Here is a 16,158-nt window from a genome sequence, read left to right as displayed (position 1 = left end):
CGTACGTAGACCTGAATCATCTCAACAGAACTCAGAGGTTGAGGTTGAGAAACACTGTTTAAGCTTAACGTTTGTGCTCTGTGAAGATATTACTCATGCTGACAATTCTATGCGTAGAGGTCACTGGCCTATCAACTATAGCCGTATCGAGTGAGCTGCGAAAGGAAGACAATGAGCTTATGTCATTTTACAGTTGCTACATCGTCATATCTCGAAACCTAATCGATTGTGTGACTGAAAGCAACATGAGTTCTCGGGACCGGGTGCAAGGTTACCTCTGTAGACCCATATTAGAGGCTAGGCGTAGTTTAATATTTCCTCGTTGTTTATGACAGGAGCCATTCTTATTTTTCTTTATCAAAGGTGACCATACTACTGACAATTCGATTCAATTTTAAGTGCTAAATTCAAATGTAGATATTTTTGTCCCAAGTTTTCTATAGATATTTAGCCAAAGATCACCGCCATGGGTGACGGAACTACCCAAAGTAATATACTACGCAGGGCCTTCTATTCCGATGCAAAAGGCTGTGGCGATGCCAAGTAGCCGCCAACCTTTTTAAATCCTGACCTATCATCTTCCTTTGAAAGAGGTTCAACCCTAAATAGATCGTCTTTAAGCCTCTTTTTATACCCCATGTATATGCCACGATATATAGAGTGATTCTGGCTTGTAGTGGTTCGTTCTGCATTTGGTCATGCAGATCAGCCACTAAGATCTACTAGATGCTTGGTACTAGAGATGATTCTTTAGAGAAACAACATCTGGCTTCGTTTATGTACTGTCTCAAATGTTATGTACATGCCAGTCTGTGATGCCTGACAGATACCGCTATACCTAAGTTAAGAAGCAAATTGCCGATATATTGTACTTTTTCTATATTTGTCGGCCGTCACACGCCACCAGAAAGCGTCTGATTCTTTCATCTTATTTCTTTCGGAAGATGCCGGCAGTAACAAACACATTATGTATAGGTAGGTAGCTTAGGTAACTGCGTCAATAGTTCGAACTACCTGTTTTCCCTTAAAAATGCAACTTTTCTACTTTGTATCTCACAGAAAGAGATGAAAGAGATGAATAGGGGTAATCATTCAGGTACGAAGTACATAGTACATAGTACATACCTAGGTATATCCACATGCATTTTATGTGGGACAAGAGGTAATCCGTACCCACCCCTCGTTTTGGAATGGACGCTTTGATTGGGCTGAGATGGCTGTTTGGCAACAGCTGTCATAACTGTCTAACCTAGCAGCCATGCAGCTGCCATGCGGCTGAACCCCACTAGCCACCGGCTACCTAGGTACCTACCTAAGGTAGGTCTGCCACTGCATCACTGTGCCACTACGCCACTGTGCCACCTCACGAACCTCTAAACCTTACAGCATTCACAGAGTCCCATTTGCCTAGCACAACGAACATCTAGAAGATCGACTTTATACTATTTGGGAGTTTTAGTTCAACTGTATCTTATTGAAAGCGACATACAACATATTCAAGCCCCAAAGTTGGTCTGATATTTGTGGGTTATTGGCCGGTGCAGTCGGTCGATTCTCACATCAGCGGTCCGCCCCGGAAATCGGCAAAGATGACTGAGATCGTGACGAGCCAAACCCCTCCTATTCTGCATGGACCGACGGAGAAGGAGAAGAAGTATGATAGGCAGCTCAGGCTATGGGCTGCTAGTGGTCAAGCCGCTCTTGAATCTGCCAATATCCTCCTCGTGAACTCTGGCGCCGGCACTGTGGGTGTAGAGACACTAAAGAATCTCGTTTTGCCAGGTATATCTTATACTCAACTTACTCTCCCCGACCTAAGCTCATATGAAAATATAGGTATAGGAAAGTTCACGATAGCAGACGATGCTACAGTGAACGAGGCTGATTTAGGAGTCAACTTCTTTCTTGATGAGAGTTGCTTGGGAAAGCTCAGGTCAGAATGCTGTACGAAGTTACTCCAGGAGCTAAACCCAGAGGTTCAGGGGGAATGGTTTCCAAAGGAAAAGGTGCGTAAGGTGCACCCGGTAGAAAAGCAACGTAGTGCTAATATGATAACATAGGGTATCTTGGATCTACACAGCGCTCTTGAGTCTTCACCTACTTTCACTCTCATCATGTACACGAATCCTATTAAAAAGGAACTTCTTTCGATCATCAAGTCCTATGCCAATCAGCATAAGACCCCGCTAGTGGCGATTCATTCTGCCGGGTTTTATTCTTATTTTCGCATCAGTCTTCCTGGAACCTTTCCAATAGTCGACACTCACCCTGAGGTAGAGAGGACAACAGATCTTCGACTCCTGAATCCCTGGCCCGAGCTCATTGAGTTTTCTCGAGATATGACAAAGGACATGGACGCTCTAGATGATCATGAACATGGACATTTACCATATGTCGTCATACTGCTCCACTACCTCGAGGAATGGAGACAATCACATAACGGCCAGAATCCTATCAGCTACAATGATAAGACGGAATTTAATAAGTTTGTCCTGAGCAAGGCAAGGACCGATAACCCAGAGGGTGGGGAGGAGAACTTCCAAGAGGCCGCCACTGCCATCAATAAGAACATCAAGGTTCTCGAATTAGAACCTGGTGTACAAGAGATCTTTAATCACCAAGTCGCAAATGAGGTATGATCATATGGTGTGTATAGAAAACTTTCCAGACTAATGCCGATAGATTGAGCTCCAGTCGTCTTTCTGGGTTATCGCAAAGGCGATTGAGGCATTCTACAACAAACATGGTTGTCTCCCCCTGCCTGGGGCCTTACCCGATATGAAGGCCAAGTCTACTGTCTATGTCAAACTGCAAAGTATATACAAGGCAAAAGCTCGGCGAGACGCCCAGGAAGTACTAGAAACTTCTAGGGCCTTACCTGGTGGCGAAGACGTTGATCCCGCCGAGGTAGATCTCTTCTGCAAGAATGCTCGATTCGTGAAGCTCATCAATGCAACACGAACGAGTGAAGATCTCGATGCAATCTTTGGTTAGTGGCAACCCATTCCATGACTTGTTGAAAAGTGGACTGACCTCCTTTCCATAGACGCTGAGACGATGAACGACGAGGCAGCCGAGGCTATGAAGGTCGAGACCGACGGGGCATTTACTCTGCCCATGTCTAATCTCTTCATTTATCTAGCCCTCGTGGCGACTAGCCACAATATCGCGTCTACCACCGATGAAATCATGAGCTCCATAAGTAATCTAATACCCAAGGCGGCCGGGAACAAGAGAGTACTGGAAGCTTCTCAGGAGGTAGCACGAGCTGCTGGCGGCGAACTTCACAACATATCCGCACTGACTGGAGGAATGGTTGCGCAAGAAATCATCAAAATCATCACGAAGCAGTACATCCCAATTGAAAATACCTGCATATTCGACGGCATCAGTAGCCGGTGCCAGGTACTTCGGCTATAGTAGGTGGACCCCGGGAAGGTGACAGCCAGCTAGCAGAAGATATTCCCATAGGCATACCATCCGCAGATCCGGGTTATTCATGGGGAAATTGGAGAACTTGTGGAGAATCGTGAAAAGCCTGGAAGCTTGGCAAGCTTGACGATACTACATATTCACACCATCTCACCTTCTGGCTGGAGAAGGCAGGGGATGCTATTGTCGGACCGTAGACCCTCTGCGGTAACGCCAGACACGATGTACGACAGCTACGAAATGTAGCCTAATCGTACCCTCGGTCAACGATGAATAATTTTAGCTATAAAGACTGTTACTAGAGGAGCCTATCTAGTTGGATGAAGTCACAACCAGTTACGCTAAACCTGGAGTGCATGTTCGTGCGTAATTTCAATCCTCATGAATGGTTGAAGTGACGGTGTGGCTGCCACATGCTTGATATTGGCCATAGAAAATTGGGATACGTATGTATACTCCCCAATACAACTATACAATTGAAATTCCTCTGGATCAGATCTAAATGGATGTAACTTTCAGGTACGGAAATATTATGAAACGCCAGCTATCTTTCTCCCGGATTTCGCACATAATCTCCCTATTATCCCCCCTAAGTACGACTCTACCTCTATTAGCAGAACACGCTGGTCGATCTTTGGCCGTTGCACGTAGCGCTGTCCCATAACTTAGACGCTCTATGCATGACAAGGGTAAGTAGGTTAGGTTAGGTACCTAACCTAGGTAGTTCTTGAGAGGTAGAATGATACCCGTCTTCTACCTTGTGTAGCTCATAAATTAGGGCATATAAGTCAAGACCCTGCTAGGCTAGGAATTGAGCATGAAGGTGTGTAATGCAAGGGTTTCTAGAGTTCTACATCGGTCTACAATGATTGGATTCTGGTTACGGAACTTTTGATAGGCTCATTAGCTATTTTTCTTTGATTGGATATGGTTATTCTCGGTCAAACAGACCACCAAGCCATGAAGGGATATCGCGCAACATATTAAAAGACTCAGGTCAGGTGGTGATCCCTCTTATAGAGTGCACGACAGCGCACAAGTGTCTTCAATATATATATAATGTCGTGTTACTCATCTCTAAAGAGGTCGAGAATCTTCGGGCATAGGCACTAAGCCCTTGTGGTGTCCCCTGGGAGACGAAAGAGGAGCGATGGGCAGATTGAGGCGCAACGGCCTACCCCAGATGTTCATAATGCAACTCCACGGAATATAAATCGACGGCGAAATTTAATTTATAGACCAATGAGGCCGAGCCTTCTTGCCATTCTGATTGGTCTCTGGGTATTTCCGCATTGTCAGCGAATTTCTCGGCTACCTAACCTATCTTATTTAAGTCGTCGGCCACACTAACATGGTATTGCGTGAACGATGCATAAGCTTGATTAGGTCCAACACGCATAATCTATCCTGTACGTCAAAACTCATAGGCTCGATTTGGACAGCGAGGCACGTGGACGTGTCCGAATTCTGCCCTCATGAGTTAATATCTGTATATGTTAATCGTGTCCGATATGACTGACTCCTGGCCACTCACGAGCGCAGTTTTTGACCCCGACAGTAAAACCCATCATGAGTATTGAAACTTCATAGAGGAGTTCACACCAAAGTACGGAGCACCCTGATAGACATCGTAGCTAAGAGCCGAGTCTAACCCCTACAGTCACCATTGACAATCCCGTGGCCCGTTGCTCATTCGTATAAGCTTCAAGCATCTTCACTCTACTATTATGGTATACCTATTAGCACTGATGCCTCTGCAAGCGTAGGATGGGTTTCACTTTAATAATATGAACATATAAATAGTGATTACTGTCCGAACCCGGGCGAGACCGCGTTAACGACGAAGACATATCGTGGAATTTTGCACCGGCTTAGGCGTCGACTAGTCTTCTTGAACCTATGGGGCATTCCCAAGAAGGATCCAAGTACGGGCAGGTGGAGACAGGAATAGACAAGATTAATATCTCGTAGCCTCTAAGATGTCAGAGTCTTGCCATGACATTCTGCGCCAAGAGGTCGAGCAAGGAGAGTTATCTCGCTTTCACTCGGTTTTGCCTCACTACTTGCATCACTAGATATCTAAGTCTATCTGAAAATGTCGACTAAGTGCTTAAGCGAGTGGCGTTTCAATATAAACATCAATGTCAGGTGTTGCTTTCAAGTTCACTGCACTCCACACTCCTGCTGTACAACGATGAAAAGAGTTGCAGGTATCCAGCCGGCATGAGTGTGGGGTAAATTCGACGAGCTTGGCAGCAGCACCATGCCAGGAACTGAACCTGAATAGGATGTAGAAAAAAGCTTGCAGAGGAAGAAACATTGCCATGGGCGATCCGGAGAGAATCGTGCAGGGACCCGGGACTTGAACAAACTTTTCATAGGGCTTCTAAAAGTCTATTGGCGGGACCCTGAGAGACATCTCGAAGATGCTCGGACAACTTGTCATCGATTGTATTACATCTCACCTCATTTCCACATCTGGGTCGGGCTAGCCCGGATTTGAAGCAAAGATCTCGATAGGTGATCATTCGTGAATGGGACGATGTGCTTAACCTTTCCAACCCTGATGTGTCATGATCATAGGCCGATTAGGGTCATAGTAACTTAGTAACTTAACAAGCCGAGTTGAGGGGATCGTGAACAATGGGCCAACCTCACGATGGGTGTTTCTCTTGAGCGGGACTGCGATGTACATACCTACATGCTCCAAGACGTCGCCAAGACATGAAGAATCGTAACAGCGTACCGCTCTCCCGAGACTAACTACCTTACGTTAGCAAAGTGTGTGCTCGAGGGAGCGAGCCAATCTTATTGCTGGCTCTTTAGTTCTCCGCCCCGGCATCGCGGAAATTCCTGTATCGGCTTTTCCGCCCCTGATCTCATCTCTTTTTAGGGCGTTAAGAGGCGACGATCTGAATGTGTAAGTTATTGTTAACGTATAACTAACTAGGTTATGTGTACTGCGATAACGCGAAGCCGCCAGAGATGCAAGAAAAAATATCTCCCGGTTGACAAGTCGCTTACTTATCTTTCCAAGACCTGGGGATATTCGGTCGAGGGCGGTTCGTAGTTAGCGATTGTACGTGTAGTGTAGCTCTATACGTATTATTGCTATTCATGGTACGAATTATGGGGTTCTTTATGAAGTGCACGCATATACGCGTATACGTGCCTGGCATTGAGACACTAAGTCGGCGCTTGCTACGTTCTGTATATTAAGTCGAGGTCATGAGTGGTCTGCAGCGGCTTCTCCTTGACTATAGTCCCGGGCCGTGTATGTAAGTTCTAAGACTTACACCCATCGTTCAGTACGAGCAAGCTGAGCGTGTACCTGTACGCATGTCATTTGCACGGGTCGTTTGCCGGTCAAGCCTTTTTACAATGTAGCTAAAAAGGCCGACGACCCCTGCCACGCATCTCCCCTGCCCTAAAGGCTTGGGGAGGGTATAAAGTACCATAGTATCGATGGCTAGGAAGTACTAGCAGATCTTGCAGGCCTGCCCATAATCTCACGTTGTAACCCTGTTACGGGTACATACGAGTTCTAGCCGTTGATCCTGTTTGGAATTCTTTGAGAGAATGACAGTGATCGCGGGGCCGCCCCTCGACTACGGTTCCCCGTGGCTACCTAGTAGCCTAGTAGCAGGGATTCAGGGATACATATAGTGTATGTTCATGAGGGATTGAGGTCGTCTCCAGCCAGTGAAAATCGAACCTGGCTTTCCCCGAATCTAATCTAGTCGCTGCGAAAGGTGCTGGGTTCGGAATTTTCATACGCCAGGAACTCCCAAAGACACGCCAAAATGTCAACTTTCTAAGTAGCGCTAAGAAAAAAAACCCTTCCAAAATGTTATTGAAGTTTCCCATCATGCATGAAACTATTACCCCAGTCCCACTCCTTAGAACGGGAGGTTATTCCACGCCCCTTACCCTTAGACGCTGTCTGATGCGGTCTGATGCGGTCTGATGCCCTGCACGTCAGTCACTGCTCACATGGCTTTCGGATTATATCTCAACTTGCCGAACGGCATCCACAGCCTGGTCCCGGTTTGGACAGCCAGCTGCCCAAGGGCTGAAACATTGACATTGCTCCCTTATCCTATGCCCTACTGGTTCAAGCGCCCTTCACCTCGAGTCGCTACCACTGGCAAAGTGCATGAAGGCCTTTGATGAGTGTTATATGACACTCACTTGGCTGACTCGGATAGATCATGCTACATACTATGTATGCTATATACTAGACCTTGACATGGCAAAGTACCATACGTCTACCCCTTGTATATCCTAGATCTAGTATAGATACGCCAGATTATATGCCAATCAGCTGTTGAGTGCTGTCGTCCCTTGTGGCAAACGTGTTGATCATTACTGGGCACTACAGCATTGATCTCCAGATGCGCGTTTCCCTACCCGTCCAAATCTCGACGTTCTCTGGTACGAAAGGCACGTCCCTTGCCATACCTTGCCATACCTTTCTATACCTTGCTATACCTTGCTATATGTACCTTGCCATACTTTTAAACTCCAGTCTGTAAGTCTGGCCTGCTCGACCTGTCACATCTTATAGGATGTATGTATGGAGGGTGTGGAGGTATACCTGATGCGCTATAGCCTCTCGGTTCCTGATCAGACTAACCTAGCAACTTAGAGTCTTGGACAAGGTTGCGTTACTCCACACAATCTATTTACCAGCCCTTCATCTCCAGATTCTCCACGCCTCCCCGCCAAAATAGGTTACAAGACAATATCCTATATAAATCTTCATCGACTCCCGTGTTGTCGGTCCTGGGTCCAAGACGGCTCCCCACATCCCCCGGATTGCTTATAGTGATTTTGGGTCATTATACATCACTTCACTCAACCTTAGTTTCACATCATCACTTCATACTTCATCTGCTAGACTCCAGCAGGAGTACTTGAGCCAAGATGGCACCGAGTATACCGATTCCCACTCAAGGTGGAATGTTTCACACCTGTAAGTCTTCCTCACTTTGCTCTCTTGAATTTGACATATTTATAAGTTTCTAACTTGATGCTAGTCCAAGGAGTGACTCCTCGGAAGCAGTCCACAGACTCTACAGAGAGTACAAAGACAAACGGCAACGGCACAGCTAAGCGTATTACTACACCACATGCATGCGCTGAATGCAAGCGTAGGAAGATGTACGCCTCGTGTAACATGACAGAATAAACGAACAAGTTGCTAACACTTAAGTCCAGTCGATGTGATGGCCAACAACCATGTGGTCAATGTCTCTCAAGTCGAGCTCCTAAGCGATGTTTTTATGACAAGCACCGCCAAAGAGTGATCCCATCAAGGAAGACTCTTGAAGCATTATCACAATCTTTAGAGGAATGTCGGTCAATTATCAAGCGGCTTTTCCCAAACCACGAAGTTCAGTCACTTTTACCCTTACCTCGCCAGGAGCTGCTTAGTCTCCTTGACCGACCACAGATCGACGCAGCCGCGGGACTTCCATCACCACCGCTACATACTTCTCCTATGCCTGGCGACATTGGCTCGCCTTCTCTCTCCGGGTCTGACCAGGGTCTTTCCAGCTTAGAACAAATACCATCTCGAGATATCGAATGGGACGAGGAACGCCGAGGACGAGACCCTATACCCGTCGAAGCTGACGATGTCAATGCGCTTTCTCTATCGGTCGACCGCCAAGCATCATATCTGGGCGCCTCATCTATCAAGGCAGCACTCATGGTGATGCTAAAAGTCCAGCCGGGCCTCCGAAGCTCCCTCACACCACCGCTCAACAGCGTAGAGATGGCACACAATCTTCCGATTATGAGGCAAAAAGTCACGAATCCTAAAGAGCCTCAACGAGTGCCATGGTCATGGAAAGGCCAAACATTAATCGACGCTTACTTTAAGCGAGTACACGTATTTGTTCCGATGCTAGATGAGGCTTCGTTCAGAGCAGACTACCTTGAAGGACAACGATACGACGCCCCCTGGCTCGCACTTCTTAACATGGTTTTCGCCATGGGATGCATTGCCGCTCTCAAATCCGACGACTACAACCACCTGAACTACTACAGCCGGGCCATGGAATACCTTCCCATGGACTCTTTCGGCGGCAGCCACATCGAGACTGTCCAAGCCCTAGCATTAATAGGAGGATACTATCTACACTACATTAACCGACCCAACATGGCAAACGCCGTCGTTGGTGCTGCTATCAGGATGGCGAGTGCTCTCGGACTCCACCGAGAAAGCCTGGCTCACGGCCCTGCCGGTACGAGCAAGGAAATTGCAGCCGCAGAAACGAGAAGACGTACTTGGTGGAGTTTGTTCTGCCTCGATACTTGGGCTACAACTACCATGGGCCGCCCGTCGTTCGGCCGATGGGGCCCTGCCATCAACATCCGCCCACCAGAGACTGGCGTTACCTCTGCACGAGACTCGGCCCAGCACGCAGGTATCCTACCTCTCATTGAGAACATCAAGTTCTGTAAAATTGCCACTGCCATCCAGGACATGCTGGCAATTTCCCCCCTACTACGTGCCGAGGACCGCTGCAACCTCGATGGCCAACTGGTCAACTGGTTCAGTAACCTACCTTGGCTACTACGCACCAGTGACCCCTGCGCCGAACCCCTGTACATCGCCCGCTGCATCATGAAGTGGCGCTACCAGAACCTGCGTATGCTACTGCACCGCCCAGTCCTTCTGAATTTAGCCAGCAGTGGCGCATCACACGCTGCCGAGCATGACATCGCCGCCATCGAGGCATGCCGCGACTTAGCTAAGCAGACCATCGAGGATATCTCCCGCGAGTGGTCGCGCAACCAGATGTCCGGCTGGAACGCTGTCTGGTTCTTGTACCAGGCCGCTATGATCCCGCTCGTCTCTATCTTCTGGCAGTGGGACAGCCCCCGCGTGCCCGACTGGCAGAAGCAGATCGAGACAATTCTGGAACTTCTTGAGGCCATGGAAGACTGGTCGCTGGCAGCTCGCCGCTCCCGCGAGGTCGTCTGGCGCATGTACGAGGCATCGCGGCAATTGGAGCCCGCTATTTTGAGGCAGCAAAGTCCCATGCAGAGGCTACAAGTTGTAACTGACCATGCCGCCATCATGAACCCCATGGGTGACGGCTCGGAAATACACATGTCGCCTATCGGCCTCGAACCCGAGGGCTTCGGTGGCATGATGGGCATGCTGGACCAGCACGGCCTGTGGGACCTGGACGGCATGCTCTGGAGCGCGCCCGACGAGATGGAGTGGGCACAGCAACACATCGCCGGCAACGGCAACATGCACGACGGGACACCGGCGGGTGGCTGCGGGATGATGGGCCAGCTCGGCGCCTACGGCATCGATAATCCAGCATTTTCATTCGTCCACTAATTACCCCCTTGGATTACCCCTTTGGGTGACTGGTCAATCATGTTGCGTGTACGAGAGACAAGAGACACATGGCCACGCGGCTATTATTACTACTGCTACTATTACGACGATCGGTTGGGGTTGATTTTCTGCACTTCTGGTTGGCTATTCGGGAGCAAAGAGACAAAAAAAACTTTTTCTCTACTCAATTTTTCTTTCCTTTCTATACTTTGTCAACTTTTAGGGGTCCATGATCGCCATTCACCTCATGCATGTATGTTTCAGCGATGATACCTCTTGACGTTGGATGCGTTCATGGTTGGGTTACAACGAATTCAAAAGGTTAAAAAGGGGGGGAAGGGAAGGGCACCGGGCCGGCGGGCAACGTGGTTTTCGAGCAACCCCAAGCTAAACCAGCCCGTTTGAATGTTTTGACGGGAGTCTGGGGATAACTGCTACTGCTATTGCTACTGCTACTGTTGCTACTAGTACTGTTACGACTACTGCGTAATGGAGGGGGGGGGGAGTTAAGAAGACAAGAAAGCTTTTAAATGAGGGATGACCTATCACGATCTGGAAGAAAACTTGTACGAGACTCGAATACAGACTTACATACAATACCTACATGCATAATACTATTATTAGGAGAACACCAACCAACTACGCGTAGCTTGAAGTGATTGAAAAGGTATAAAGTGCTATACGTTAGCGTCTTCTGGGGAAATAGAAGAATGGAAGATCCTAAACGGGATTGACATACATCGTCACACACATACATAGTAGGGTTGGCATCTTGACGAAGGCCTCAAAGGAACTGAGATCCGAAGAGAGTGGATCCTGTCGACGGAAAGCCGGTAGGTAAAATCAGGAATCTGGGGTAGACGTCGTGAACGCTTACTTACCTAGGTACCTAAACCTTATCTGTGCGTGTGCCTTGAGATTGCATACCTACTTGGCACATCGTAGCATGTGGTAGTTCGCCAAGATGATGGGCTACACGAAGTAAGCATAGCAAAGTAGAGGCTAGAGAAGACTACCTCGACGTAATAGTTCTGTTGACCTGGCCCCTGAGTATCTACCTGATAACTATGTACATCTATTAGAGTCTTAGCTGTATACTAAAGTCTGATATAAAGGGAAATTTGACTATCTTTTATCGTTATAATTTTAATCATGCCATAAAGATGTTGTGTGATGAACGCCTTAGAAGAAATGGAGTACATAATCTAGAGTTGGGAGACCGGTGCCCTGTAACGTCAGTATGATTGATGGGTAAGGGGGACTTTCTGTTGGTGTTCGCAGCATCTGCATATAATAGCCGTCGTGATGCCTTGATAATTTCCTATTCCTGATAATGACGGCACTGGTTATAGCAACAATCAACAGGTAGGTACCCAATCTATGCACTTCCCAGAATAGCTTCATGTTAGCCCCCAACTCTCCTCAATACCATTCGCTGAATTGCTATTGTGAGACACAATGTCTTGCATGCGCAAGGGTAGTCCTAAAGAATGTTAATAAGCAGTGTAAGATACACGATTGGTCGGTCGGCTTGTTGGCCGTTGGATAACAGGACTGGGGAAATTTATGCCATCGTGATTGGGCGCCATCTGGGCAAGGGTTGTGAACCCCGGCACAATATGGACTTTCGGGCCGCCGTAGACGAGCTGGTAATGAGCTTTGTTACAAGGCTACCAGTGAGGTACTTGGCACCAAGCCTCTCCCGCCCGGTAACGCTTCCCGAAGTACTGTGAGTTACGATGTTACCCAAGTACCGCTATGTGGCTGTCAGGGGTCCCTTGTCTCTCCCCAGCCATTCCCCATCTGGGGTTTAAGTGTTGAGTGGCACAGCGGAAATTCCCATGCGGGGGAGAGGAGAAGGAGAACTTTTCTTCTTCTATGGAATTTCCGAGGTCAGCGCGATTAGAGAGGGGATTCGAACTGAAAAATAATTGCCAGATTGAAAATAACGGAACCCCATCTCGCTAGAGTTTTCTTTCCTAGGTTCTCTGGGTCAGAAGACTGCTCGTTTGTCAAGGCAAAACAACTTGGCAGCAGTGCCGATGTATGTTAGGTAAGTAGATCTACGATAACCCCTCTCCGAGGACACTCCCGTTTTGTTGGAGAACATCACGATAGGTGATGGAGGGTTGGTAAGATAGAAGATCACTAGGAGATGAGAGATGCGGGGTAAGGGTCTAGGTTAGGAGATCGTCAACGAGGATGTCAATCTATGACTTGATCATTCCCTTCTGTTCATCATCTCCCTCTTTTTCAACCTCCTTTATCAATCTGCTCCTAGTCGAAGACGTTATCATACGTTAAGGTAGTTGCGTCTACTCTATTCCTCCCTCCATCAGGATTCATCGTTCCATAGTTCCTGTCATCGAGCATCTACCGATTGCTGTGTCGCGCGAGATTGCAGCGGCAGTCGAGACGATGCGCCAAGTTTAGAGACCGGTGGGTAGGGTTGAGAGGCCACAAACGTCCGTCCGATGAGAGCTTTCGCTGAAGTGCAACTGGGCTTCCAACGGTGCGTCACCATGGCAGGGACCTGCGCTAGATTGAGATTCGAGCTTGTCATATTTCAACTTCTAAGCCTACCTCCTAGGTAATCTAGTCCGCTCACGATCGATTCGCCACCGCCACGGCATATTTCCCTAAATTACATACGTCTGCATTCTACAACGTGACCTGTCTTCAATCTTATGATGACCTCGGGTCTCGATGGGCCTTGGCATATACCCGGAGCTTAAAAAGGACTTATAGGACACCATGAGAGGACTTCATTGCCATCGCGGTGGCACGAATGAAAGGGCACTTTGGAACCTCATGCGATTGTCAACAGGGGTTATGGCAAGTTGGTGTCGTTAAGAACCAATCGCCACTACACATTCGAACCGTGTTTCGTATGACTTCAGGACTGTTAGATGGTGGTAATGGTGTCTAGTAGCAATTCTTTATCGCATAATGATATAGGCCCCTCGTCTGGTGTAGTAATGTCCTCAACTAGGCCTTCTTCTTGTCCACCTTGTCTCTTTCGGGAAGCGCATAGTCCAGAAAGAGACAAGTGAAATAGATTATGTTGGGGTCTAGTTTAGCTTGACTACCGCAACTGTGCCTCGCCCTCGCAGTAAATATGCCGCTGCCTGCCTACCTACCCTACGTACATACCTAAGCTGCTAGTATAGCCTACACCGTCTCGTGATGCAATTGAGTACGTGGTGTATTTCGAGGGGCTTTGGACTCGGTACCCTTGCAATGCGTATAGGAGGTCTAACTATGTGAATGTAAGTGCGGATATATCATAATAATCGTCATAACTAACCTTAACGACTAACAGTTAAGCATCCTTCGCTGCCTCGCCGAGGATTTGAGGAATCAACCAAGTGGACCGGTGATAGCAGTGGTTGGATGAGTTTCAGGGTTTTGAAGTTGGGTCGCCAAGAACCAGGCCCAAAGTCGAGCCACTCGAGCCGTGTTTTACTGCAACGTCGAGTTACAGCGTCGAGGATAAAAGCGGAACCTTTATTTCTCTTACTTGTACAAGCTTTCTTGATATCTAAACAAGTCTGGGGCCCCTGCTTGCACGCTGCGATGAATGTCACAGCTGAATAGCCTCCTACCTCGAAAAATCTCCTTTGCCCTTGTCATGGTAGCATTCCAGACCGTCTTCTATGTACATACGAGTACGAACACGTCGTTCCCAACTGCTTTTGTCTGTGCGCAACTTGTGATTCATGGGTCTAGTGTAGGCTGGATCTTAACCTGGAGATTTATTTGGAGTTAAGAAACCGGGGTTAAGAGTTCTCTAACATTGAAGCTTTTGATTCTTGCGGTCTGCCTGGATCTTCGGAAAACTGTCCCCTTCGTTGGGACTACGATCCACGCCGGCGTCCCCTCACGTACTTCATGATCATGTGTCTTTCGGTCTATGGAGTAACATGACGATAACACGGATGACGATCATGATCTCACAAAATCTCGAATTGATACGGTCAGCTTCCACCTGACGTTAATAATTTCGGTAAAGAGTTTTGTAAATTTCTCCGGTGCGCGTCTGAGCGAAACCGTTCCATCATGCTAATTTCTTCCGCCAACGGCCTCAGACAACGAAGAGTCGTCTTGAAGCAAGCACTTCTGACTGCATGCCAAGAATCCTAGTTGTGTAGCATACGATCTATTCAGTGGTCGTTTTCTGTGTTACCACGGCTTGCCCCTGGAGGTGTTGATATGTAGTAACCTAGAGCTGGACAACTTGTAAGTCTTCTCCAAATGTCTTGGCAGGATCCTTATAGGTATATAAAGAATGGCAAGTTAACTCAGTCAGCTCAGCGTTGTATCTCTCGGACTCTATCGGCATTCGCGCATCCACTGCCGCCGGCTGGTAGGCTAGACTGCCACATCGCCTACTGCAAGTCCGGCGTACCTGCGTTGCCGATCCCCGACCGTCTGACCTTAGCGGTGCCGCCTATAGGAAGGAATACTTGGGGAGCATCGCTGGTCTCCTCACACCAGCCATGCATTGCGCCACTTGTAATAGGACACGAGCTGCATAGGTGTTGGCCCGTTAGTGCGGTTCCTTCCCCAGGGACGGCCGCGTTGCCCGCTTTGGGAAACCTGCCCCGGGCGGGATATCGGGATCGTGAGTTCTTTGCCGTGCTGGCTGATTGGACTGAGCTCGCTAGGTACCGGCGGCGATCAGGTCCCACGTTTCCGCCGGCTTTCTCAAATTAAGAAGGCAACGTTACCGGCTCGCGAGACCCGGTGATTTGGTCCTAGACTATTCTAGGTTTCAGGGGGCTTCCTTCTGCATATCGCCATCTGCGCGGAATAGATTATTATCAGATGTACCCGCGTGTTTAGCGTTTAACTAATTTAAGTACACGTGGTTTTTGTTTGTGCGATGACGGGGGTGGGTTGAGGAGTCAGTGTTACCTGGAAACTTGAGTTGCGTCTTCAGGATGCAGCGTGCCCTTATGGCATCCAAAGTCAGGACCAAACAACAGTATATCGAGTTATCTACACTGCCCCAAAATTTTATCATTGATAAAAACCACTCTCTTTGGGGAGTGTTTACCTAATCAAAGTATAGAGTTAAGACTTGACTAGGTTACCAGGTTAGTAAAGAGTTGCAATATGTCTTTGTAAACCCACATGCTAGGTATCCAAGGTCATAGTAAATAACCAATGTAAAAATTTCTAATGATGATATGTACTGATTCACCATTTGTTTCACTTATTTAATTTACGTTGTTGTGACTACTACTTCTTGTCGTTGATCATCGTCTATAAGTCAAACCACCCTTACTGGGGCCACCCTAGTGGGGGCCACCCATTTCCCATACAAAATCAACAACTTCGCATGTCTATAATTAATTCAA

At 47.8% G+C, this 16,158-nt stretch overlaps 2 protein-coding genes across 2 annotated transcripts; both read left to right on the top strand.

Annotated features, from left to right (window-relative positions):
- Positions 1–1,589: 1,589 nt before the first annotated feature.
- Positions 1,590–3,420, top strand: F4813DRAFT_394413 (uncharacterized protein; the record flags this gene model as incomplete). The annotated part of the gene is made up of 5 exons (XM_049247563.1): positions 1,590–1,782; positions 1,837–2,006; positions 2,061–2,633; positions 2,683–2,989; positions 3,047–3,420. 5 exons carry the CDS (start codon positions 1,590–1,592, stop codon positions 3,418–3,420), a joined length of 1,617 nt encoding a protein of 538 aa, XP_049094650.1.
- A 4,572-nt stretch (positions 3,421–7,992) lies between these two features.
- F4813DRAFT_301674 (fungal-specific transcription factor domain-containing protein) lies at positions 7,993–11,058 on the top strand. Its single transcript, XM_049240772.1, has 3 exons — positions 7,993–8,407; positions 8,472–8,595; positions 8,653–11,058. Exons 1-3 carry the CDS (start codon positions 8,359–8,361, stop codon positions 10,793–10,795), a joined length of 2,316 nt encoding a protein of 771 aa, XP_049094649.1. The 5' UTR covers positions 7,993–8,358; the 3' UTR covers positions 10,796–11,058.
- The last annotated feature ends 5,100 nt before the right edge of the window (positions 11,059–16,158 follow it).

This window comes from Daldinia decipiens, assembly GCF_022478715.1.
Source record: "Daldinia decipiens strain CBS 113046 unplaced genomic scaffold F4813scaffold_61, whole genome shotgun sequence".
Classification (NCBI taxonomy): domain Eukaryota; kingdom Fungi; phylum Ascomycota; class Sordariomycetes; order Xylariales; family Hypoxylaceae; genus Daldinia; species Daldinia decipiens.
Note: the sequence above shows the minus strand (reverse complement) of the source record. Positions and strands in the feature narration are given on the sequence as shown.